Here is a 24,780-nt window from a genome sequence, read left to right on the forward strand (position 1 = left end):
AGGACGTTAGTTTGGCTTTCCGACCACAGCCAATGTCCTCTAAATTAAAGTGACTTTGAGTTTCTAGAAAAAGAAAAGTTTTTTTATACATACAATATATTTATTATTATTATTATTATTATTATTATTATTATTATTATTATTATTATTATTATTATTATTATTATTATTATTATTATATGCACTGCATTACTCTTTCCCTTCAGGCTGGAATAGTTTACTGAATGCCCTCTATGGTCTCCGTTTATAATTTTAAAGCCGTCAGAAAGTTGGACTTGATGACATTCATAATCATAATAGCTCTCAAGTGGCAACAATTACTCCAAACCCACACCTGGAAAACCCTGCAACCAGTAATATCAATCAGGAAAACATCAGCACAATGGTAAAGAGTCAAAGGGATATAACTGAACTTATGAGGTTTTTTTTTTTCAGCCAAGCTAAGGGTGTAAGGGCAGAGGGTGTCATACTGTATGGAATGTAAAGCCCACTGGGGCAAATGTCTATTTGTGATATTGGGCTACACAAAAAAAAAGTATTTGATATGTGTAGAGAAATACACAAAAAACATTATTGAGGGTTTATTTAGCTGAATTTGTTTTTATTGATTTGTAAAGACAAACTGAAGAAATAACTTCCAGAACATTTTGCATTCATTTGCTGCAGTATCAGGTGGTTTGAATGTGTCAGCTGGTCTAATAGCTTATTAAGAAAAAAAATATTGTTAAAGGTGAAGTAAGCGATTTATTTATGTTAATATATATTAAATTGCTCTTTATTCATACAGTGATCACTTATATAGTGTGCGTGTTTCATAAAGCCGATCTCTGTCACTCGCGCTGCATGTAATCGGCAAATAAACTTTTCGGGGATCCCACTACTGATAACCAATCAGAAGAGAGAACGCTACAAACTGGCACCCGTCTCACTGCCGGTGCACGTGCAGAGCAACAGATGGGTGAATGTGTATGCGCCTTCAATGGCGGAGCAGGTAAAGATCCTTCCCAATGTCTGTTTTGATGGTTTTCGTAGAGTGGCCCTTTGTGAAAATGAGTTTGACACCCCTGATATGGGTAATGTAAGGTCTGTCTCACTTGTATTAATTTTACTCTGAAATAACTTGAATGGAACTTTAGATGTAGTCAGGTAGCTATTTAAAGCTATAACTACCTGCCTATTTTGTTTATTTAGGTAAAGCATTATGAAAAAAAATTGCATGCGCAATAAAGTATACAACTAAATTTGCCGTGCACTGTCCTGTTCCCTCTTGGGCTAAGCCCCGGATGTTTCAGAAACCTAGAAACGCCCCTGGTATAAGCCATATGTTAAATGTGTATGCTATGCTGCGTATTCAAGAAGAGGCTAGGAGGGAATCATCACAGTATACCCACTACAAAAAACTAGACTACACCACTGCCCCTTTAGAGCGACGGTTTGAAAATGGGTGGGACCAACCGATTCCTCCCCACACACATAAACACTAGCCTGGTCCAACCAGACCATCGTACTTCATTTGAAATGTGTCCGGAAGTAGGCGGGCGGGCGGAGCCAGGCTACATAAACACACACACACACACACACACACACACAGAGCTCACGCTAGCTACAGTTTGAGGAAGTGAAGCTAGTGAAGCTCAGACACACAGAGGAGAAATGGCGCAGCTCGGAGTTCAGCTGTACAGAGAAACTTTCTCTTGTTCGATCTGTCTGGATCTACTGAAGGATCCGGTGACTGTCCCCTGTGGACACAGCTACTGCAGGGACTGTATCAAGACACACTGGGATGCAGAGGATCGCAACAGGTAGCCTAACCTTTCATATACTATCTATCTATGGTTCATACAGACTTTAAACATAAATATTCAAGGACTAGTAACCAGTGAAACTAAAGGGTATTTATGAAATGTATAGTTACAGTAGCCAGTAGTAGAAGTAGCCTTCTAAAACTAGACAGTAGCCTATGTTTTTAGTATTTATCTCAAAGGGCCAACTCACATTCGGCCATGTGCCTTGTTAAGCAGGATTGTCCGTCCATTCCCTGTTTGCACTACTCTCATCTGGAGCACTGGATTTCAGACTTGCCCTGCGTTCCAAATCACATACTTTTTCTTTTTACTACACTACATACTAAAGTACAGAAGAGTTTTAGGGCCACAGACAGGAGAGAGAAAAAAAATCAGATGAGGAAGATTTATTTTTTGTTTTGTCGAAAAATATCAAGAATAAAGAGGAATACTGCAAAATGCTATAGGAGTTAGAGGGGCATCTGGGTATTTTTGGCATACTGCATTTGATGTGCATGTATTGGGACATCCTAAATCTTTTTCTGGCCTACTAAATAGTAGGGAAGTATGGGGATTAGAACGCAGCGTTGGTCTGACAATAACATTGTATCATATGGTTTAAAATAAAGATTGAATGAATGAAAGTCATTAGGATTTTATCTTTAAAAAGGGAAAGGCAAAATAGACAAGATGCTAAACTTTAGCCCTCAATCGTGCTTGGACACAATACCAATGTCTAGTGTAAGTCTCAGCTCTTTTAAATCAAGGCTTAAAGGCCGTCTTCACCGGTGGGAATATGAAGGTGCATTGAATTCTGAGATCCTATGTAGTATAAATGTGCAAAAGAAATTGAAATTGCTTCATCCTAAGCCTGAGAAAAGGCAGAAAGAGTGTTTTTTTTAACCCTATATTTCTCTTTATGTCACAGTAAAAGACATCACAGTAATATTTACAAAGTACATTTTTTTTTAACCCTATATTTCTCTTTCTGTGATGTCACAGAAAGACAAACATAGGGTTAAGAAAAACACTTTTTCTGCCTTTTCTCAGGCTAGGATGAACAAATTTAATTATAAATAATAAAGATTTTTTTACTACATGGGATCTCAGAATTCAATACACCTTCATATTCCCACTGGTGAAGTAGGCCTTTAAGACTTTCCTGTTTCCCCTTTAACATGTAATTTTTATTTTATTTCAATGTTGTATTACTATTCATGTTTTTAATTATTTTTTTTACACGTGTATTCTATACTTGATGTATTTTAATCTTGCTCTAAAGCACCTTGCCTGGCCCTGTGTCTGAAATGTGCCATAGAAATAAACTTGCCTTGCCTTACCTATTGTAAGTGCTAAGTCAGCCTGGTCTATAAAAAGCAGCATTTTCCAGTAATGTCTTCAGATTTCATGCAAATTTAAAACCTTGAAAACAAGCTTTAACAAAAAGCATTTTCTGTATGTTTCAGACTCTCTAGTAACAGCTGCCCTCAGTGTAGGCAGACCTTCGACACAAGGCCTGTGCTGGTGAAAAACACCATGTTGGCAGATCTAGTGGAGGAGCTGAAGAAGACTGGAGTCCAGGCTGCTCCTGCTGATCACTGCTACGCTGGACCTGAAGATGTGGCCTGTGATTTCTGCACTGGGAGAAAACTGAAAGCCATCAAGTCCTGTCTGCAGTGTGTGGCCTCTTACTGTGAGGAACACCTCCAGCCTCACTATGAATTACCTGTTTTTAAGAAACACAAGCTGGTGGAGCCCTCCAAGAAGCTCCAGGAGAACGACACAGTGTCAGCTGCAGCAGAAAGCACTGAGAGACAGAGAGAGCTGGAGGGGAGTCGACTAAACATCCAGCAGAGAATCACAGACGTAGAGAAAGATGTGAAGGTTCTTCAACAGGAAGTGGAGGCTATCAATGGCTCTGCTGATAAAGCAGTGGAGCACAGTGAGAAGACCTTCGCTGAGATGATCCAGCAAGTCCGGTCCAAGCAGAAAACTGAAGTGAGTCGAGTCAGAGATCTTCAGGAGAAGCTGGAGCAGGAGATCACTGAGCTGAAGAGGAGAGACGCTGAGCTGAAGACGCTCGCACAAAACGGTAGGAAATTGTAACTTTTTAAAAAGCATTTTTTTCATCCTTAATTGATAGTGCGGAGAGAACCCGGGTGTGCTGCGACAAAGACTTAGCCTCTAAGTGTTCTTACTACTTTTTATCAGTGGCTTTATTTGCCACTGGTAATATTTTTCGGGGCACTTTTGATATAATTTCCTGCGTAAATGTATCAAATGTTGGGAAATACCTTCTTCCCGGGGAACCACCAGGGTTCCAAATCAAATGTAAAAATTTAAAATACCTTTTCAATATCACTTAGAATGCACTCCCATACAAGTTTAAAGGATATAATGGAGGAACAGTATAGATTTGAGTTGTGTGTATCAAAGTACTACTGATGCCTAGCTGTTGATTTTCAACTCTGGCTTTGCAAAAGCATAAATCAAGCCTACCATTAAAATCACCAAATAAATAATTGTCTATTTTACTCTTTCACACACAGAGGATCACAACCAGTTTCTACACGACTACCGCTCACTGTCTGCACTCAGTGAATCTACACACTCATCCAGCATCAACATCCGTCCTCTGAGATACTTTGAGGACGTGACAGCGGCTGTGTCAGAAGCCAGAGAGAAGCTACAGGATGTCCTGAAAGAGACATGGACAAACATCTCATGGACAAACATCTCACTGACAGAGACTCCAGTGGATGTTTCACTGCCTCAACCAGAGCCCAAGACCAGAGCTGACTTCTTAAGATATTCACGTGACATCACTCTGGATCCAAACACAGCATTCACATATCTGTTATTATCTAAGGGGAACAGGAAAGCAACATACATGACTAAATCACAGTCTTATCCTAATCACCCAGACAGATTTACTAATTGGCCTCAGGTCCTGAGTAAAGAGAGTCTGACTGGCTGTTGTTACTGGGAGGTGAAGTGGAGAGGGCCAGCAGTTTTGAGAGAGGGAGGAGTGGTTAATATAGCAGTCTCATACAAGAACATCAGCAGAGCATGTTCAAATTCAAAGGAAGGTGGATTTGGATTAGATGACAAATCTTGGGCGTTACAATGTGACCCAGACAGTTATAGGTTTAGTCACGAAAATGTCGATACTGACGTCTCAGGTCCTGTGTCCTCCAGAATAGGAGTGTACCTGGATCACAGTGCAGGTGTTCTGTCCTTCTACAGCGTCTCTGGAACCATGACTCTCCTCCACAGAGTCCAGACCACATTCACTCAGCCGCTACACGCTGGAGTTTATCTTTGGGAAATGGGAGACACTGCTGAGTTCAGTAAATTGAAATAGACAGAATGTAGTTAAAGGTGTAGTCAGCGATTCTGGAGAACGTTTGTTGACTAAATTACTTTTAGTCAAAATCAGTGAATATCTCCTTCTGATCTCCTCAGTACCTCATGGTAACTGGTTGGACCCTCTTTCCTCTAGGACATCCTACCACCCAGGTATCGGTGGGGAGGCGGGGGGTTGTGAAGGGCTTTGAAGGTCAGCAGCAGATGTGTGTAGTTGATCCAGTGAGAATGGGTGGGTGTGGTCTGCCGAGTTTATCAAACTGAAATAGACACAAGGCATCCATCCGTATTTTCATTCCTAAAGCTCCTTTTTTTTTAAAAAAAGGTGCTCTGAGGAACTTTCAGGTTGTGTTAATTCTTGCACCTCCTTTGTACTAAAAGCGGTAGTGTTTTTACCACGCCAGCTGTTGTTCCTGGGTGAGCGTATACCCCATGACAAAGGCATTAAGAAAAAATATATGAATAGCATTCTTAACACTGATGGTCACGTTTGCTGTTACATGTCATTTATGATCATCAGAGGAAAAATTAGACTGTTTCAGAAATATTTAAAAGTTCTTTGTAGCAACCTTTAAATCCAAATCCACAAAATCTTTCTAACTATGTCATTTGGGGAGTGAGTTGCCTAATCGTGTGGAAGCAATTTTATATTGAGTGGTCTGTTTTGCTCTTGTACCTACATGCATAGTATTCCCTCTCAGTGATGTAACTTTCTATTGTAATTGTATCATTCTGATGGGGGTTGACACGCCTAGGTGATGGGGGCTTAGGGTGTGTGTGTGGGTGGGACCCAAACTAAAGCCCATCGTATCATTTGCATCATCTTGCGAGTTCCTCAAATTAGCATCGCATTATCTCCATTGTTATTCTACCTATCGGACCATTTCAACCATTTTGTGTAAAGTTTCTCCTTGTGTGTTAACTGCTCAGCCACGCCCATGGCATTGCTCTGAGTATGGTGCTCCACACACACACACACACACAGTCAGTCCTGAGTATGGTGCTACACACACACACGCCCACACACACATCCCTCAATTGATCTCTCCAGTATAAATAAAGGTTAAAGGAAAACAAAATATTACAAATGTACTATGGCAATTGTTTGACCTGTTGATTTTCTACTCAAGTGAATAAATGAAAACTAAAGAGAAGTCTGGTTTCTGTCTTGAACTAAAGATGTCCTGCTAAACAGAGGCATAAAATACACCGAGATTAGACATTAGAAAAATTTAAATTTAGAGACAGAAACAGTCTCTCGTTTGTTGATCACCGCTGTTTTGAATGAATGATGAGACGGTGCCGAGCCCGTCTGCAGCGGCAGCGGCTCAGCGGACAGGGTTTTTTTTTGTTGTTGTTGTTTTTAGACAGAGTTGAAGCGGGTTTGAACGAGTTTCTTCAACACAGTCGAAGGTACAACACTTAGTTGAAGATGACCCGACTCTACTCGATATTTAAAATTACATCGTGACCTACTGGACTCCATAGCGGTATCGATAAGCTCAAATATTAGGCCTATTGATTTCTGGGTTTTCAAGTATCATAAGACAGTTCTTTAATCCAGTGTTTGGGTAGAACATGTATTACAGTAGCAGTGATAAATATTAGGTACTCCTTGTTTTGTGAAAGGTATATTTTTTATTACCTTCGAAGTAATGTGTAAGGTGGTGTATAAGGCACCCTTTTTGCAAATGTACCCAGGAGGGTTGCGCAGTCCTCCTCGGCCATTTTCTCAGTGACATGATGAGTAACTTATAAGTTGCATAACGTGAATGTATTGGAGTACTCTGCTAATTTTTGAAGTATGTTGGTGAAGTTCAGAGGGGAGTATGTAGCCGAGCTAAATTTTATTTTATTTTTGGTCTTTATCCACACCTTTTTCCATTGTGAACTCCCCAAAATAGTTTCTTAGTGTAAATAGGTCCCACATTGTTATTTTCCATAGCATACCCTTGTGTTTCCCTGGGGAGTAATTTTAGCGTTGCACCTGTCCAGCTTCAGTGAGCACTGATGCTTGGAGCTGGTAAGTTATGTTTATATTTGTCTCCCTATGATTTTTTTATAAACTTTTTATTTGTCGCTCCTAAATGATTATAATGTAATTCACACTGCTTTATGACGTGCTTTTAGGCAAGCGGGAGAAATTCACGCTGTACAGATAACTTTGGGCTGGTTAAACTGTTGTAAAAGCTGACTTTTATCTGTGTTTAATGTTTTATGAACTAGTTTTAAGCTAGCGGCAGTTACTACGGGGTTTCCCGGCCGCGTGAGTTTTAGCAGGGGAAAAAAGATCGCTGCCAGACGGCACATTACCGCAGTTAAGTTAGCGCGTGTACAAACAGAACATTTCCTGTGCGCCTTCACATTAAAAGCCTGTTACTAGCCAAACGTGAGTTGACTTTGATTTTGAAGCCGGTAAGAAGAGGAAGTTAGCGCTGTTTTTTTAGCTCGAAAGGCAACTCCTTCAGCTGCAGCGAGCAGTCAACAGTAGCCTAGTCTATTTAAACAAAGTTTTAAATAAGCCACTGAAAAGCTACTCCCAACACATTCACAACAACCTATTTAATTTATCCTAAATTGTACCAATATGTATACTTATTTATTTAATAGGCTATGTTTAATGTTTTAAAGTTTGTTTTAATTAACAGAAGTAGGCTACATTACAATAATAATTCTGAATCAGCAAAAAATTGCAATTGGCAGGTTAGATTCTTTTTTCTAAATTGCAATCAGTGCACCCATATTCATTTTTCTACAATTATTACTGCACACACTAGGATATAATATTAATTGTGAATCTCAAATGAGACCAGGATGACATGCTCAAAGGTAATTAGAGCAAAATGCAAGGGTTAAGGTTATGCAAGTTTTCAATCATATTCAAGAAGAGGCTAGGAGGGAATCACCCACTACAAAAAACTAGACTACACCACTGCTCCTCCCACTTTAGAGCGACGGTTTGAAAATGGGTGGGACCAACCGATCCCTCCCCACACATAAACACACACAGAGCTCACGCTAGCTGCAGTTTGAGGAAGCTAGTGAAGCTAGTGAAGCTCAGACACACAGAGGAGAAATGTCGCAGCTCGGAGTTCAGCTGTACAGAGAAACTTTCTCTTGTTCGATCTGTCTGGATCTGCTGAAGGATCCGGTGACTGTCCCCTGTGGACACAGCTACTGTAAGGACTGTATCAAGACACACTGGGATGCAGAGGATCGCAATGGGTACGTACCTTTCATATACTATCTATCTATGGTTAATACAGACTTTAAACATAAATACTCAAGGACTAGTAACCAGTGAAACTAAAGGGCATTTATGAAATGTATAGTTACAGTAGCCAGTAGTAGAAGTAGCCTTCTAAACCTAGACAGTATGTTTTTAGTATTTATCTCAAAGGGCCAACTCACACTTGGCCAGTGCCTTGTTTAACAGGATTGTCCGTCCATGCCCTGTTTGCACTACTCTCATCTGGAGCACTGTGTATTTCAGGCTTTGCCTGCGTTCCAAATCACATACTGTTTCTTTTTAATACACTACATACTAAAGTACAGAAGAGTTTTAGGGCCACGGGAGAGAATAAATAATCAGATGAGGAAGATTTATTTTTCGTTATGAATAAAGAGGAATACTGCAAAATGCTATAGGAGTTAGAGGGGCATCTGGGTATTCTTAGCATACTGCATTTGACATGCATGTATTGGGACATCCTAAATCTTTTTCTGGTGTACTAAATAGTAGGGAAGTATGGGGATTGGAACGCAGGGTTGGTCTGACAATAAGATTGTATCATATGGTTTAAAATAGAGATTGAATGAATGTAAGTCATTGAGATTTTTATCTTTAAAAAAGGGAAATGCAAAATAGACAAGATACTAAACCTTAGCCCTCAATCGTGCTTGGACACAATACCAATGTCTAGTGTAAGTCTCCGCTCTTTTAAATCAAGGCTTAAAGGCCGTCTTCACCGGTGGGAATATGAAGGTGCATTGAATTCTGAGATCCTATGTAGTATAAATGTGCAAAAAAATTTGAAATTGGTTCATCCTAGCCTGAGCAAAGGCAGAGAGTGTTTTTTTAACCCTATATTTCTCTTTCTGTGATGTCACAGAAAGAAAAACATGGGGTTAAGGAAAACACTTTCCAGTGATGTCTTCAGATTTCAAGCAAATTTAAAACCTTGAAAACAAGCTTTAACAAAAAGCATTTTCTCTATGTTTCAGACTCTCTACTAACAGCTGCCCTCAGTGTAGGCAGACCTTCGACACAAGGCCTGTGCTGGTGAAAAACACCATGTTGGCAGATCTAGTGGAGGAGCTGAAGAAGACTGGAGTCCAAGCTGCTCCTGCTGATCACTGCTACGCTGGACCTGAAGATGTGGCCTGTGATTTCTGCACTGGGAGAAAACTGAAAGCCTTCAAGTCCTGTCTGGTGTGTGTGGCCTCTTACTGTGAGAAACACCTCCAGCCTCACTATGAATTACCTGTTTTTAAGAAACACAAGCTGGTGGAGCCCTCCAAGAAGCTCCAGGAGAACCTCTGCCCTCGTCACAATGAGGTGATGAAGATTTTCTGCCGTACTGATCAACAGTCTATCTGTTATCTGTGTTCAATGGACGAACACAAAGGCCACAACACAGTGTCAGCTGCTGCAGCAGAACGCACTGAGAGGCAGACAGAGCTCGAGGGTAGTCGACTAAACATCCAGCAGAGAATCACAGACGTAGAGAAAGATGTGAAGCTGCTTCAACTGGAGGTGGAGGCTATCAATGGCTCTGCTGATAAAGCAGTGGAGCACAGTGAGAAGACCTTCGCTGAGATGATCCGTCAAGTCCGGTCCAAGCAGAAAACTGAAGTGAGTCGAGTCAGAGATCTTCAGGAGAAGCTGGAGCAGGAGATCGCTGAGCTGAAGAGGAGAGACGCTGAGCTGAAGACGCTGGCACAAAACGGTAGGACATTGTAACTTTTTAAAAGCACTTTGGGTATTTTTCATCCTTAATTGATAGTGCGGAGAGACATGATGATGAAATGTGTCAGAGAGGGTAATGACATGCAGAGAACGACCCGGGCTGGATTCTAACTCGGGTCTGCTGCGACAAAGACTTAGCCTCTATTGGGTGGTGTTCTTACCACTTTTCAATATCACTTGGAATGAGATGTAATTCCAACTGCACTCCCATACAAGTTTAAAGGATATAATGGAAGATTCGATTTTTGTGTCTATCAAAGTACTACTGATGCTTAGCTGTCTTTTTTTCAACTCTGTCTTTGCCAAAGCATATATCTAGCATACTGTTAAAATCACCAAATAAATAATTGTCTATTTTACTCTTTCACACACAGAGGATCACAACCAGTTTCTACAGGACTACCGCTCACTGTCACCACTCAGTGAATCTACATCCAGCATCAACATCCGTCCTCTGAGATACTTTGAGGACGTGACAGCGGCTGTGTCAGAAGCCAGAGAGAAGCTACAGGACGTCCTGAGAGAGACATGGACAAACATCTCATGGACAAACATCTCACTGACAGAGACTCCAGTGGATGTTTCACTGCCTCAACCAGAGCCCAAGACCAGAGCTGACTTCTTAAGATATTCACGTGACATCACTCTGGATCCAAACACAGCACACACACTCATGTTATTATCTAAGGGGAACAGGAAAGCAACATTGATGACTAAATCAAAGTCTTATCCTAATCACCCAGACAGATTTACTAATTGGCCTCAGGTCCTGAGTAAAGAGAGTCTGACTGGCTGTTGTTACTGGGAGGTGAAGTGGAGAGGGCCAGCAGTTTTGAGAGAGGGAGGAGTGGTTAATATAGCAGTCTCATACAAGAATATCATCAGAGCATGTTCAAATTCAAAGGAAGGTGGATTTGGATTAAATGACAAATCTTGGGCGTTAGAATGTGCCCCAGACAGTTATAGCTTTAGTCACAACGATGTCCGTACTCCCGTCTCAGGTCCTGTGTCCTCCAGAATAGGAGTGTACCTGGATCACAGTGCAGGTGTTCTGTCCTTCTACAGCGTCTCTGGAACCATGACTCTCCTCCACAGAGTCCAGACCACATTCACTCAGCCGCTACACGCTGGAGTTTATATTTGGGAAATGGGAGACTCTGCTGAGTTCAGTAAATTGAAATAGACAGAAGGTAGTTAAAGGTGTAGTCAGCGATTCTGGAGAACGTTTGTTGACTAAATTACTTTTTGTCAAAATCAGTGAATATCTCCTTCTGATCTCCTCAGTACCTCATGGTAACTGGTTGGACCCTCTTTCCTCTAGGACATCCTACCACCCAGGTATCGGTGGGGGGGTGGGGGCGGGGGGTTGTGAAGGGCTTTGAAGGTCAGCAGCAGATGTGTGTAGTTGATCCAGTGAGAATGGGTTGGTGTGGTCTGCCGAGTTTATCAAACTGAAATAGACACAAGGCATCCATCCGTATTTTCTTTCTTAAAGCTCCTTTTTTTTAAAAAAAGGTGCTCTGAGGAACTTTCAGGTTGTGTTAATTCTTGCACCTCCTTTGTACTAAAAGCAGTGGTGTTTTTACCACGCCAGCTGTTGTTCCTGGTTGAGTGTGTACCCATGACAAAGGCATTAAGAATAACTATATGAATAGCATTCTTAACACTGATGGTCTCATTTGCTAGTTACATGTAATTTATGATCATCAGAGGAAAAATTAAACAGTTTCAGAAATATTTAGAAGTTCCTTGTAGCAACTTTTTAAATCCAAATCCACAAAATCTTTCTAACTATGTCATTTTGGGAGTGAGTTGCCTAATCGTGTGGAAGCAATTTTATATTGAGTGGTCTGTTTTGCTCTTGTCCCTACATTCATAGTATTCCCTCTCAGTGATGTAACTTTCTATTGTAATTGTATCATTCTGATGGGGGTTGACACGCCTAGGTGATGGGGGCTTAGGGTGTGTGTGTGTGTGGGATTCAAACTAAAGCCCATCGTATCATTTGCATCATCTTGTGAGTTCCTCAAATTAGCATCGCATTATCTCCATTGTTATTCTACCTATCGGACCATTTCAACCATTTTGTATAAAGCTTCTCCTTGTGTGTTAACTGCTCAGCCACGCCCATGGCATTGCTCTGAGTATGGTGCTCCCCACACACACACACACACACACACACACACACACACACACACACACACACACACACACACACACACACACACACAGCCCTGAGTATGGTGCTCTGGTCTGAATGCTGAACCATTATCACCTGTTCTGTCTTTTGAAACCAAGTAAAGATTTGTTTTCATATATTTGACTTGAGTGTTTTCTTCAACAACAACAAAAAACTTCTTCCACAATAGAAAACATCTGGAAAGAGTTGGCCGTATTAAAATCAGTCCAAGTTTAAGATATTGTCATTTAAGTTTGTTCAACTTTACAGAAATTAGGTTGAATTTGAGATGATAAATATAGTTTAAATGTAGTTCATTGGTCAAATAAATAAATAGGACTACAATGTAAATGTTGGTACATCTCACCCACGTGTAATGTGTCTGTCAGTCACTCAACCACACGTTTAAAGCTTTTATATACTATCTATGGTTTAAAGCAGGGGTGTCCAAACTACGGCCCGCAGACTTTTATTGGCCCACGTCCGATTTTAAAAATATAATGTAATATGGCCCTTTTAATTTTTTTAAAACATTTTTTTTGGAAAATCCATGTGTCCTTCTTCAATAGGTACTAATTCATCTGACAGTGTCTCCAAATAATTTTTTCATACAAAATTCTTCAGATTTATCCTCTTAATTTTCCTCTCAAAGTGCACTAGATTAATGCATTTCACTTTAAAAAGTTTAAAAAAATCTCCCTACTACTATTTTCACCCAGCTGGACATTGGAGGCAATAGCAGAAAACATTGTGTGTGTGAATGACATTTAACAATAGGTAATGCAGGGGTTGACACTAAGGTTTCAAAAGCACTTGCCCATAGGGCAAGTACAGGTAATGTTTTACTTGCCCGAATGTCGTGTTCACTTGCCCAAAAAAAACTAAAAGAAATGTTAAACAGTGATATATGCTTATTAAAATATAAATTTTAGCGAATCTTATCTCTTAAATGCAAACACTGCTTACTTGTTTCATCCTGACCACATACAACCAACAACAATTCATATAAGGCTAGATATCATGACATCACACATACAGCCAAGAGCTTGGTCCTGCTGCAGCATCGTGAAAGGGCCTCTTTTTGCCAGGCACCTGGCCTGGTTTTGGGGGTCTCAGAAAACACAGTCTAGCTCAGAGTCAAGCTGAATGTTATCTTCCACACGTGTTCAGAAAAAATTGACTTATTTTACTTATTTAAAACGGTCCCATTGTGCCAAAAAGTGATCGTCTGCCATAAAATGATTAAAGTCCACCATGTTAAAGCTATTGCCCAGTTATACTGTAAGTAAGGAGGGGGATCATTAATTTATTTTCATTTTGATACCATCATAAAGACTCCACAAACCAAATCTTTATTGATACTTTTCAATTATTTTGTTAAAAGAGAACTGGTATTATTGCTTTAATTGCTTATAAGATGAGCAGAGCTAAGGATAGGACTTTAAAAATAATTCCATATTTAGGCCTACTAATTATTTTATATTGCTGGGAAAACAAGTTTTTCACCCAAACCGTATTATTCAAGCTTCTCGCGAAAAACTAAAAATATTTTTTTCTTGATGTTACATTTGAACACATCATGATGTCCTTTTATTGACCTTTTCCTAATTTTGCATAACGTGAATGTATTGGAGTACTCTGCTAATTTTTGAAGTATTTTGGTGAAGTTCAGAGGGGAGTATGTAGCCGAGCTAAATTTTATTTTATTTTTGGTCTTTATCCACACCTTTATCCATTGTGAACTCCCCAAAATAGTTTCCTAGTGTAAATAGGTCCCACATTGTTATTTTCCATAGCATACCCTTTTGTTTCCCTGGGGAGTAATTTTAGCGTTGCACCTGTGTGTCCAGCTTCAGTGAACACTGATGCTCGGAGCTGGTAAGTTATGTTTATATCTCTCTCCCTATGATTTTTTTATAAACTTTTTTATTTGTCGCTCCTAAATGATTATAATGTAATTCACACTGCTTTATGACGTGCTTTTAGGCACGCGGGAGAAATTCACGCTGTACAGATAACTTTGGGCTGGTTAAACTGTTGTAAAAGCTGACTTGTATCTGTGTTTAATGTTTTATGAACTAGTTTTAAGCTAGCGGCAGTTACTACGGGGTTTCCCGGCCGCGTGAGTTTTAGCAGGGGAAAAAAGATCGCTGCTTGTCTGTGTTGACTTTTTGAATGCAGTAAATTTTGTAAATGCTATGCTGCATATTGAAGAAGAGGAGGGAATCATCACAGTATACCCACTACAAAAAACTCGACTACACCACTCCCCCTTTAGAGCGACGGTTTGAAAATGGGCGGGACCAACCGATTCCTCCCCACACACACACATAAGGCTCGTTCGACCTGTCGCCGTCTTGCTAAGACCTGCGCAATTATGACGCTCGTCTTGCTGAGCGCACTGCATTATGGTTAGACTTTTTGTCCCACTTGCACCCGTGGCTGGCTGCGGCTCGGCTGCTTGAGACTTTGAAGTCCCGCGGTATCAAGACGGACACAGACACTGGAGCAAGTCGCTGCAGTTGCTCCCCACGGGCTGCGGGAGCGAAATGTCTGATGGGAAACGTCTTGCTGACAGGCGGAGCTGAGCGCTAATTGGGAGTTTAAACCTCGTGCCTTTGATGCGTTTCCCCAATTGGTTAGGCAAAAGTCTGACATCACCGCTCAAAATTAAATTACGATCCATTCTTTTTGATTTTAATTTATGTTTAATCATTAGGCCGCCACAATATGCATTTAAGCAGAAATGTACTTAATCAGAGTTAAACCTCTGAACCCTTGACATAGAAATAATTTGGATGTGTAACTCTCCTGTATAGATATATTTAAAAGTGAACACAAACTTGAGTCACATAAGATCTTGGTGAAGTGATTTTTATACCATTAAGATTAAATCATAGGCTTATTTCAAGTGATCTAAATGGTCTGGGAATTGTATTTTACATGTAGTGTCGCAAAGCCAGACCAAAACTACAACAAGTAGTTTGTTTGTTACACATCATAATACAGTTCATCATATCCATCTCTACAATAATAATAAGGGATCTTTTCTTAGACCTTCTTTATTTAGGCCGATCATATTCGTTATGTGAAGGGAGAAATACTAAACCTCCTTTATTTGGATTTGTAAATTATTCTTGTAAATTATTCTTTATCACTTAAAAGTAGGTTTTCTAGTAAAGTAATAAGAAAGATAAAGATGTGTGGGGAATGGGGATATTATATCTCGTTTCTTGTTTTGAAAATGCCCCTCGCTTTTAAAGTGTTTACTCGTCTTTGTGTTGTGTTCTGCTTCTAATCGGTTGTAGCATGTGTGACTCTCCTGCGAATATGTTTCTAATAGGCCTTCAAAATAAAACTAGAAAACGAACTGCATCCGCAACAAGGACGCTACTTCCGACTCGGAGCTGTCCGGCTTCAGTCAGGCATTTTCGTCACTCCCCCGACTGCACTCGGCTACTCTCGTCTACTTTCCAGACGAGCTGAAAGTTAGGTCGAACGAGCCTATAAACACACACAGAGCAGCTCACGCTAGCTGCAGTTTGAGGAAGTGAAGCTCAGACACACAGAGGAGAAATGGCGCAGCTCGGAGTTCAGCTGTACAGAGAAACTTTCTCTTGTTCGATCTGTCTGGATCTACTGAAGGATCCGGTGACTGTCCCCTGTGGACACAGCTACTGTAAGGACTGTATCAAGACACACTGGGATGCAGAGGATCGCAATGGGTACGTACCTTTCATATACTATCTAGCTATGGTTCATACAGACTTTAAACATAAATATTCAAGGACTAGTAACCAGTGAAACTAAAGGGCATTTATGAAATGTATAGTTACAGTAGCCAGTAGTAGAAGTAGCCTTCTAAAACTAGACAGTATGTTTTTAGTATTTATCTCAAAGGGCCAACTCACACTTGGCCCGTGCCTTGTTAAGCAGGATTGTCCTTCCATGCCCTGTTTGCACTACTCTCATCTGGAGCACTGTGGATTTCAGACTTGGCCTGCGTTCCAAATCACATACTGTTTATTTTTAATACACTACATACTAAAGTACAGAAGAGTTTTAGGGCCACGGGGGAGAGAATAATAATCAGATGAGGAAGATTTATTTTTCGTTATGAATAAAGAGGAATACTGCAAAATGCTATAGGAGTTAGAGGGGCATCTGGGTATTTTTGGCATACTGCATTTGACGTGCATGTATTGGGACATCCTAAATCTTTTTTTGGCATACTAAATAGTAGGGAAGTATGGGGATTGGAACGCGGGGTTGGTCTGACAATAAGATTGGATCATATGGTTTAAAATAAAGATTGATTGAATGAAAGTCATTAGGATTTTATCTTTAAAAAGGGAAATGCAAAATAGACGAGATACTAAACTTTAGCCCTCAATCGTGCTTGGACACAATAATACCAATGTCTAGTGTAAGTCTCAGCTCTTTTAAATCAAGGCTGAAGACTTTCCTGTTTCCCCTTTAACATTTTATTTTTATTTTATTTCAATGTTGTATTTCTATTCATGTTTTTAATTAGTTTTTTTATGTGTGTATTCTATACTTGATGTATTTTAATCTTGCTCTATAGCACCTTGACTGGCCCTGTGTCTGAAATGTGCCATAGAAATAAACTTGCCTTGTTACCTCTTGTAAGTGCTAAGTCAGCCTGGTCTATAAAAAGCAGCATTTTCCAGTAATGTCTTCAAATTTAAAACCTTGAAAACAAGATTTAACAAAAAGCATTTTCTCTATGTTTCAGACTCTCTAGTAACAGCTGCCCTCAGTGTAGGCAGACCTTCGACACAAGGCCTGTGCTGGTGAAAAACACCATGTTGGCAGATCTAGTGGAGGAGCTGAAGAAGACTGGAGTCCAGGCTGCTCCTGCTGATCACTGCTACGCTGGACCTGGAGATGTGGCCTGTGATTTCTGCACCGGGAGAAAACGGAAAACCTTCAAGTCCTGTCTGCAGTGTGTGGCCTCTTACTGTGAGAAACACCTCCAGCCTCACTATGAATTACCTGTTTTTAAGAAACACAAGCTGGTGGAGCCCTCCAAGAAGAGAAGCAGAGACGTAGAGAAAGATGTGAAGCTGCTCCAACAGGAGGTGGAGGCTATCAATGGCTCTGCTGATAAAGCAGTGGTGCACAGTGAGAAGACCTTCGCTCAGATGATCCGTCAAGTCCGGTCCAAGCAGAAAACTGAAGTGAGTCGAGTCAGAGATCTTCAGGAGAAGCTGGAGCAGGAGATCACTGAGCTGAAGACATTGGCACAACACGGTAGGACATTCTAACTTTTTCTCAAATCTAACCCGGGTCTACTGCGACAAAGACTTAGCCTCTAGTTGGTGGTGTTCTTACTACTTTTTGGCACAAAACGGTAGGACATTGTAACGTTTTCCTAAAGATTATTTTGGGGTATTTTTCATCCTTAATTGATAGTGCGGAGAGACATGATGATGACCCGGGCTGGATTCTAACCCGGGTCTGCTGCGACAAAGACTTATGCCTCATTTCCACCGAGTAGAGCGGGTCGGGTCGGAGCGGCTCAGAGCGGGACAGCTCACTTTTAAGAATCTCGGTGTTGTTTCCACCGCAGACCCTACCTTTACTGGTAGGGCGGGGTTTATGACCCTACCCTTACTGGTAGGGCGGGGTTTAGGCTGGACTGCGATATCCGCCGCCAGAATATGGGTCAAACTATAGGGTTGTGGAACAACTGTGGTCAAGCCAGCGGTCTCTCGTTTTTGCTTGGTCAAACCAGCCGCTTCTTTATTTATTTCCCCGTGTTGTTGTGAGCACAGAGACGGCTCGGTGCAACTGATAGACAGTGAGCGAACAGCGCTGGCTACGTTACATCGTAGCAGTGGGACACAGTGTAGCCAACTGATTATTTTAATGACGAGGGAAAACACCACACAATAAACAGTGCCGCGCTCACATTTTCGCCAAAACAAGACGCTCTTCACTCTAGCCGAGGTGACTACACACGGCGGAAATGATTCTTTCGACCAACTGTGGTCAAGCCAGCGGTCTCTCGTTTTTGCTTGGTCAAACCAGCCGCTTCTTTATTTATTCCCCCCGTGTTGTGAGCGTGTATTTAGCCTAAAACTATCTAGGCTATCGCGTAAACACACAGAGACGGCTCGGTGCAACTCAGTGAGCAAATAGTGCTGGCTGCGGCAGCTACGTAGCAGTGGGACACGTAACTAAACCAACTGATTATTAATGACGAGGAAAAGCACCAAACAATAAACAGTGCTGTGCTCACATTTTCACCAAAACACAGACTCTCTTCACTCTTGCCGAGATGAATACACATGGCGGAAATGATTCTTTCGACCAACCAATCAAATGACGGCAGCGTGTAGCTCCGCATTTTCGGTCCGCTTTCAGGCGGCTAGTACCCCTACGGAGGAGTACTGAGATTGGGAGCGGCTCAGAGCGGTTAGGTGCGCTTAAACCGTACCCTACCCAACTTTTTACAAATGAAACGCCAAACTACCCGGACCGAACCGCTCCGACCCGCTCTACTCGGTGGAAATGAGGCATTAGCCTCTATTGGGTGGTGTTCTTACCACTTTTCAATATCACTTAGAATGAGATGTAATTCCAACTGCACTCCCATACAAGTTTAAAGGATATAATGGAGGAACAGTATAGATTAGATTTTTGTGTCTATCAAAGTACTACTGATGCCTAGCTGTCTTTTTTCAACTCTGTCTTTGCCAATGCATATATCTAGCATACTGTTAAAATCACCAAATAAATAATTGTCTATTTTACTCTTTCACACACAGAGGATCACAACCAGTTTCTACACGACTACCGCTCACTGTCTGCACTCAGTAAATCTACATCCAGCATCAACATCCGTCCTCTGAGATACTTTGAGGACGTGACAGCGGCTGTGTCAGAAGCCAGAGAGAAGCTACAGGACGTCCTGAGAGAGACATGGACAAACATCTCACTGACAGAGACTCCAGTGGATGTTTTACTGCCTCAACCAGAGCCCAAGACCAGAGCTGACTTCTTAAGATATTCACGTGAAATCACACTGGATCCAAACACAGCATTCAACAAGCTGTTATTATCTGAGGGGAACAGGAGAGCAACAAGAATGAATAAAACACAGTCTTATCCTAGACACAATGACAGATTTACTAATTGGGCTCAGGTCCTGAGTAAAGAGAGTCTGACTGGCTGTTGTTACTGGGAGGTGGAGTGGAGAGGGGGAGCATGTTGTGTAGCAGTCACATACAAGAATATCAGCAGAGCAGGGTTTTCAAATGAATGTGTATTTGGATTAAATGACAAATCTTGGGCGTTGATATGCGACACAAGCGGTTATAGCTTTAGGCACAACAAGGTCCATACTCCCGTCTCAGGTCCTCAGTCCTCCAGAATAGGAGTGTACCTGGATCACAGTGCAGGTGTTCTGTCCTTCTACAGCGTCTCTGAAACCATGACTCTCCTCCACAGAGTCCAGACCACATTCACTCAGCCGCTCTATACTGGAGTTTATCCTTGGGAGACTGGAGACACTGCGCGACTGTGGCTCAGTTGGTAGAGCGGGTCGGCTGATGATCAAAGGGTTGGAGGTTCGATCCCCGCCCTGCCACCTGAGTCATAGTTGTTGTGTCCTTGGACAAGACACTTCACCCACCTTGCCCCGTGTGAATGTCGATAGTTAGCCTGCTATCGGTGTGTGAATGGTAACGTGGGAAAGGAAAACAGGTTTCCCTTGCAAAAGAGTCTTCGGTCTCAATGGGATTTACCTGTATAAATAAAGGTTAAAAAAAAAACTCTGAGTTCAGTACATTGAAATAGACTGAAGGTTAAAGGTGTAGTCAGTGATTCTGGAGAACGTTTGTTGACAAAATTACTTTGTCAAAATCAGTGAATATCTCCTTCTGATCTCCTCAGTAGGACATCCATCCAGGTATCGGGGAGGGGGTGTGGGGGGAGTTGTGAAGGGCTTTGAAGGTTAGCAGCAGATGTGTGTAGTTCAGTGGTTCTCAATTATTTTCTGTCATGCCCCCTTAGGGGACAGAAATTTTTTCGCGCCCCCCCCCTAAATTGAACAACTATTGAGAACCTCCTAATATTTATCAGTACAAAACCACTGTATGAGTTTCTGGCACGGGCATTCTGCATACAATCACCTTATTATCAAATTAGATAACAAAAATTAGCTGAGATTACTTCTGCAGCAAAAAAATTCAAAGTTCAGTTTACTGATATGACAACAAATCTTGGTCGTTACAATATTTCAGAAACAGGTTTAACTTTTTTCACAACGAAGTGATAACCTCCTTCCCGGGTCCTCAGTCTAACGGAATAGGAGTGTACCTGGATCACGGTGCAGGTGTTCTACGACGTGTCTCAAACCCTGACCACGACTCTCCTCCACAGAGAACTGGCCACATTCACTGAGCCGCTACACGCTGCAGTGGAACTTTGCTACAGTATTGGAGACAATGCCGAGTTTATCAAACTGAAATAAAGGCATCCATCTGTGTTTTCATCCCTAAAGCTCCTTTAAAAAAAAAGGTGCTCTGAGGAACTTTCAGGTTGTGTTAATTCTAGCGCCCCCCTTTGGATAAAAGCGGTAGTGTTTTTACCACGCCAGCTGTTGTTCCTGGGTGAGCGTATACACGGATAAAGGCATTAAGAAAAATTATATGAATAGCATTCTTAACACTGATGGTCACGTTTGCCGTTACTCACCCACACCCGCTCTAGAGAACACATCACTCCCATCCTCAAACAACTTCACTGGCTCCCAATACAGCAACGAATTAAATTCAAGATCCTGCTCATCACCTACAAAGTCCTCAATAACCTTGCCCCCCCCCCCCCCCCCCCACCTCACTGACCTCCTCAAACGTCACTCGCCAACTCAGATCATCTAACGCCAACCTTCTGACCCCCATCACAAGATCAAAACACCGCACCTTGGGAGACAGAGCTTTTGCCATTTCTGCCCCAACCCTCTGGAACTCCCTCCCCCCAAACATCCGAAACTCAGACTCCATAAACTCATTCAAAAGCCAACTCAAAACTCACCTCTTCAAGAAAGCATACGACCCCTGACTCCACCCATACCACACCTGATTCTATTTTTGAATTTGTTTTCGTGTTTTTCTTTTTCTTTTCTTTTATGTATATTCTATGCAATGTAAAGCGTCTTTGAGTGACCTACAAAAAAGCGCTATATAAAACCTATCAATTATTATTATTATTACATGATTATTATGATCATCAGAGGAAAAATGAGACTGTTTCAGAAATATTTAAAAGTTCCTTGTAGCAACCTTTAAATCCAAATCCACAAAATCTTTCTAACTATGTCATTTGGGGAGTGAGTTGCCTAATCGTGTGGAAGCAATTTTATATTGAGTGGTCTGTTTTGCTCTTGTCCCTACATTCATAGTATTCCCTCTCAGTGATGTAACTTTCTATTGTAATTGTATCATTCTGATGGGGGTTGACACGCCTAGGTGATGGGGGCTTTGTGTGTGTGTGTGTGTGTGTGTGTGTGTGATTCAAACTAATGCCCATCGTATCATTTGCATCATCTTGGGAGTTCCTCAAATTAGCTTCGCATTATCTCCATTGTTTTTCTACCTATCGGACCATTTCAACCATTTTGTATAAAGCTTCTCCTTGTGTGTTAACTGCTCAGCCACGCCCATGGCATTGCTCTGAGTATGGTGCTCCGCACACACATGCACACGCACGCACACATATGCACACACACACACACACACACACACACACACACACACACACACACACACACACACACACACACACACACACACACACACACACACACACACACACATCCCTCAATTGAGCTCTCCAGTATAAATAAGAGTACTATGGCAAATGTTTGACCTGTTGATTTTCTACTCGAGTGAATAAATGAAAACTAATGAGAAGTCCAGTTTCTGTCTTGAACTAAAGATGTCCTGCTAAACAGAGGCATGAAATACACAGAGATTAGACATTAGAAAAATGTAATTTGAGACAGAGTTTCACCTCCATCTCCTGGCCTAGCGTGCACACTACAGTGTTTGAGGTCATGGCAGATCATATTCAAAACAATGGCTGTGTTGGAAAAGCCCTACTAATGTCCTCTCTCCTACATACTCAACATGTATATACTACATACATACTGTCTACTTAACCATCCATTGTGTATGCGAGGTTCGTCGGACTGTTTACAATGAAGTATACAGATGCAATAAAGAATAATAAAAAAAAAACTCCCATGCCATTTGAAAAGGGTGGGTTGAGTAGGAAAAATTACCTGTCGATCCATACACAAAATCTTCCCGGAAGTTAGTACTCATCCGGGCATTTCTCGTCTACCCAAACTCGCACACACAACCGTTGCATACTCACATTGCTGTCAAAATGAGTATGAGTAGGACGTTAGTGTGGCTTTCCGAACACAGCCAATGTCCTCTAAATGAAAGTGACTTTGAGTTTCTAGAAAAAGAAAAGTGTTTTATACATACAATATATTATTATTATTATTATTATTATTATTATTATTATTATTATTATTATTATTATTATTATTATTATTATTATTATTACTCTTTCCCTTCAGGCTGGAATAGTTTACTGAATGCCCTCAAACTCTATGGTCTCCGTTTATAATTTTAAATCCGTCAGAAAGTTGGACTTGATGACATTGGCCCCCACCAAAAAATAAATAAAAATAGTCTATAGCCTATTTCAGCCTCGTCTATGGAAAAAAGATACAGTAGCTGGACAACAGAGTTCTTCTGCTTCCTTCCTCTCACTGCATTTAAATGCATTCATTATATTACAGAGAAATATGTCCCGTAAAAGAAAAAGAGCTCCAAGCCCAACCCAGAGGACCCTCCATAATATTTTATTGTATATTAATATTTTTATGGAAAATCCATGTGTCCTTCTTCAATAGCTTCTAATTCATCTGACCCAGTGTCTCCAAATTATTTGTTCACACAAAATTTCTCAGATTTAGCCTCTTAATTGTTCCTCTCAAAATGCACCAGATTCATAGCCTGGAAATCCTGACCCTGATATCTTGAACGATAGAGGGTCTGGCGACGATCAATAGTAATTTCCAACTCTAGGGGCGGCTCCTACTCGTGCATTTCAAATGCCACTGCACGCAGTTGGATAGCACTACAACCAATCAGAGCGATGCACAAGTGACGTAAGCCCCGTTCGTTTAGCGAACAGCTGTTAAACTGTTCAATTAAACGTTTGCCGTTGTCGGTCGGCAAAACAGAACATTCCACTTACTTGCTAGTGAAAGCTATGAGTCCCGTCTTCCAATTCGTTAAGGGTCGAGGCCAAAGCAGTCTCAAACTCACACAACATATCCGCAGCCATCTTTGATGTTTACTATCACAGCTTCGACGTCGCATGCACGTCACTGTCGTCATCCGGTTACGTCCTCCCCAGAGCACCATATAAAGGGCTCTGGCGCGCCCATATTAGATAGAACCAATTGAAACGTTATACCAGATTTCTGGTAGTCTTGATAAGCTTCAACGGAGCGTCTCCAGACCAACACGCGCAGCAAATTTAATTTGCCAGCGCCTAGTGGCAGGTCTGGGAATGCCAGGCTACCAGATTCATGCATTTCACTTTAAAAAGGTTAAAAAAATCTCCCGGGGGGACATACCCGCGGACCCCCCTAGGAGGGTCTGAATCTCGGCTGTCTAATATTTTCGCACAGCTGCACAGTGGAGGCACTAGCGCAAAACACTGGGTATGTGAATGATATTTAACAAAGATCTATAATTTCAGCAGCGCTAATATTGGAGAGGGGCCCCCTAATCATATTTCGCTTAGGGCCCCATGAAGGCTTGGGCCGGCTCTGGCAGTAGTAGTGAGTACTGGTTGTATACAGGCCTGCTGTACTTCACTCTGCATGTTCTGTTTCTGGCTTTAATCTGGCGCCATCTGCTGGACGTCAGCTGTATGAACACAGAGGACGTTTGGAATGATACAAATCATGTTATTGTCCGTGACGTGGCTCACACTAGCCTGGTGCTACCAGACCATCATACTTCATTTCATTTGTACAGAAGGTCTGGAACTGCTCTATTTGGCAAACGTTCACTCACTTAGAGGCGGGTGTCTGTTGAAGTTTAAAACTATTGGATCTGCCCAGTGCCACTCTGGATCTGCCAACCAATCGCATAACGTTTGGTAGCAGCATTCAACTAAAACTGGAGCGCGACTCTGACGTCATCGTTCTCAGCCACTCACTCTGTTCGCTGATTGGACGGCCGAAAATTTTCCTGAGCTCAAACACATGAATTCACCACAGCCCCAGACTGACTACTGAAGGGAAAATGAAATTTGGGCGGAAGTAGGTAGGCGGGCGGAGCCAGGCTCACACAGGAAGAATAGAACTCTTGTTTTACCCACTTTACATGCTGCTGCGTAGCTCCACCTGTAATAATACTTCA

General features: G+C 41.5%; 2 protein-coding genes across 4 annotated transcripts; both read left to right on the forward strand.

The window, feature by feature from the left end:
• The first annotated feature begins 1,614 nt into the window (after nucleotides 1–1,614).
• LOC307253766 (tripartite motif-containing protein 16-like) lies at nucleotides 1,615–6,297 on the forward strand. Its single transcript, XM_080031931.1, has 3 exons — nucleotides 1,615–1,802; nucleotides 3,251–3,876; nucleotides 4,334–6,297. The coding sequence occupies exons 1-3, from the start codon at nucleotides 1,654–1,656 to the stop codon at nucleotides 5,146–5,148; spliced, it is 1,590 nt and encodes a 529-aa protein (XP_079888057.1). The 5' UTR covers nucleotides 1,615–1,653; the 3' UTR covers nucleotides 5,149–6,297.
• A 1,895-nt stretch (nucleotides 6,298–8,192) lies between these two features.
• LOC307253716 (tripartite motif-containing protein 16-like) lies at nucleotides 8,193–22,099 on the forward strand. 3 transcript variants are annotated; one of them, XM_080031856.1, is made up of 3 exons: nucleotides 8,193–8,375; nucleotides 9,375–10,099; nucleotides 19,093–22,099. In XM_080031856.1, exons 1-3 carry the CDS (start codon nucleotides 8,227–8,229, stop codon nucleotides 19,860–19,862), a joined length of 1,644 nt encoding a protein of 547 aa, XP_079887982.1. In that variant the 5' UTR covers nucleotides 8,193–8,226; the 3' UTR covers nucleotides 19,863–22,099. The 3 variants fall into 3 exon arrangements, with proteins under 3 accessions (XP_079887982.1, XP_079887981.1, XP_079887983.1); XM_080031855.1 differs by lacking the exon at nucleotides 19,093–22,099 and adding an exon at nucleotides 10,494–12,410; XM_080031857.1 differs by lacking the exons at nucleotides 8,193–8,375; nucleotides 9,375–10,099 and adding exons at nucleotides 15,637–16,023; nucleotides 17,055–17,572.
• Nucleotides 22,100–24,780: the final 2,681 nt, after the last annotated feature.

This window comes from Ammodytes marinus (assembly GCF_949987685.1).
Source record: "Ammodytes marinus genome assembly, chromosome: 1".
In the NCBI taxonomy this organism is placed as follows: domain Eukaryota; kingdom Metazoa; phylum Chordata; class Actinopteri; order Uranoscopiformes; family Ammodytidae; genus Ammodytes; species Ammodytes marinus.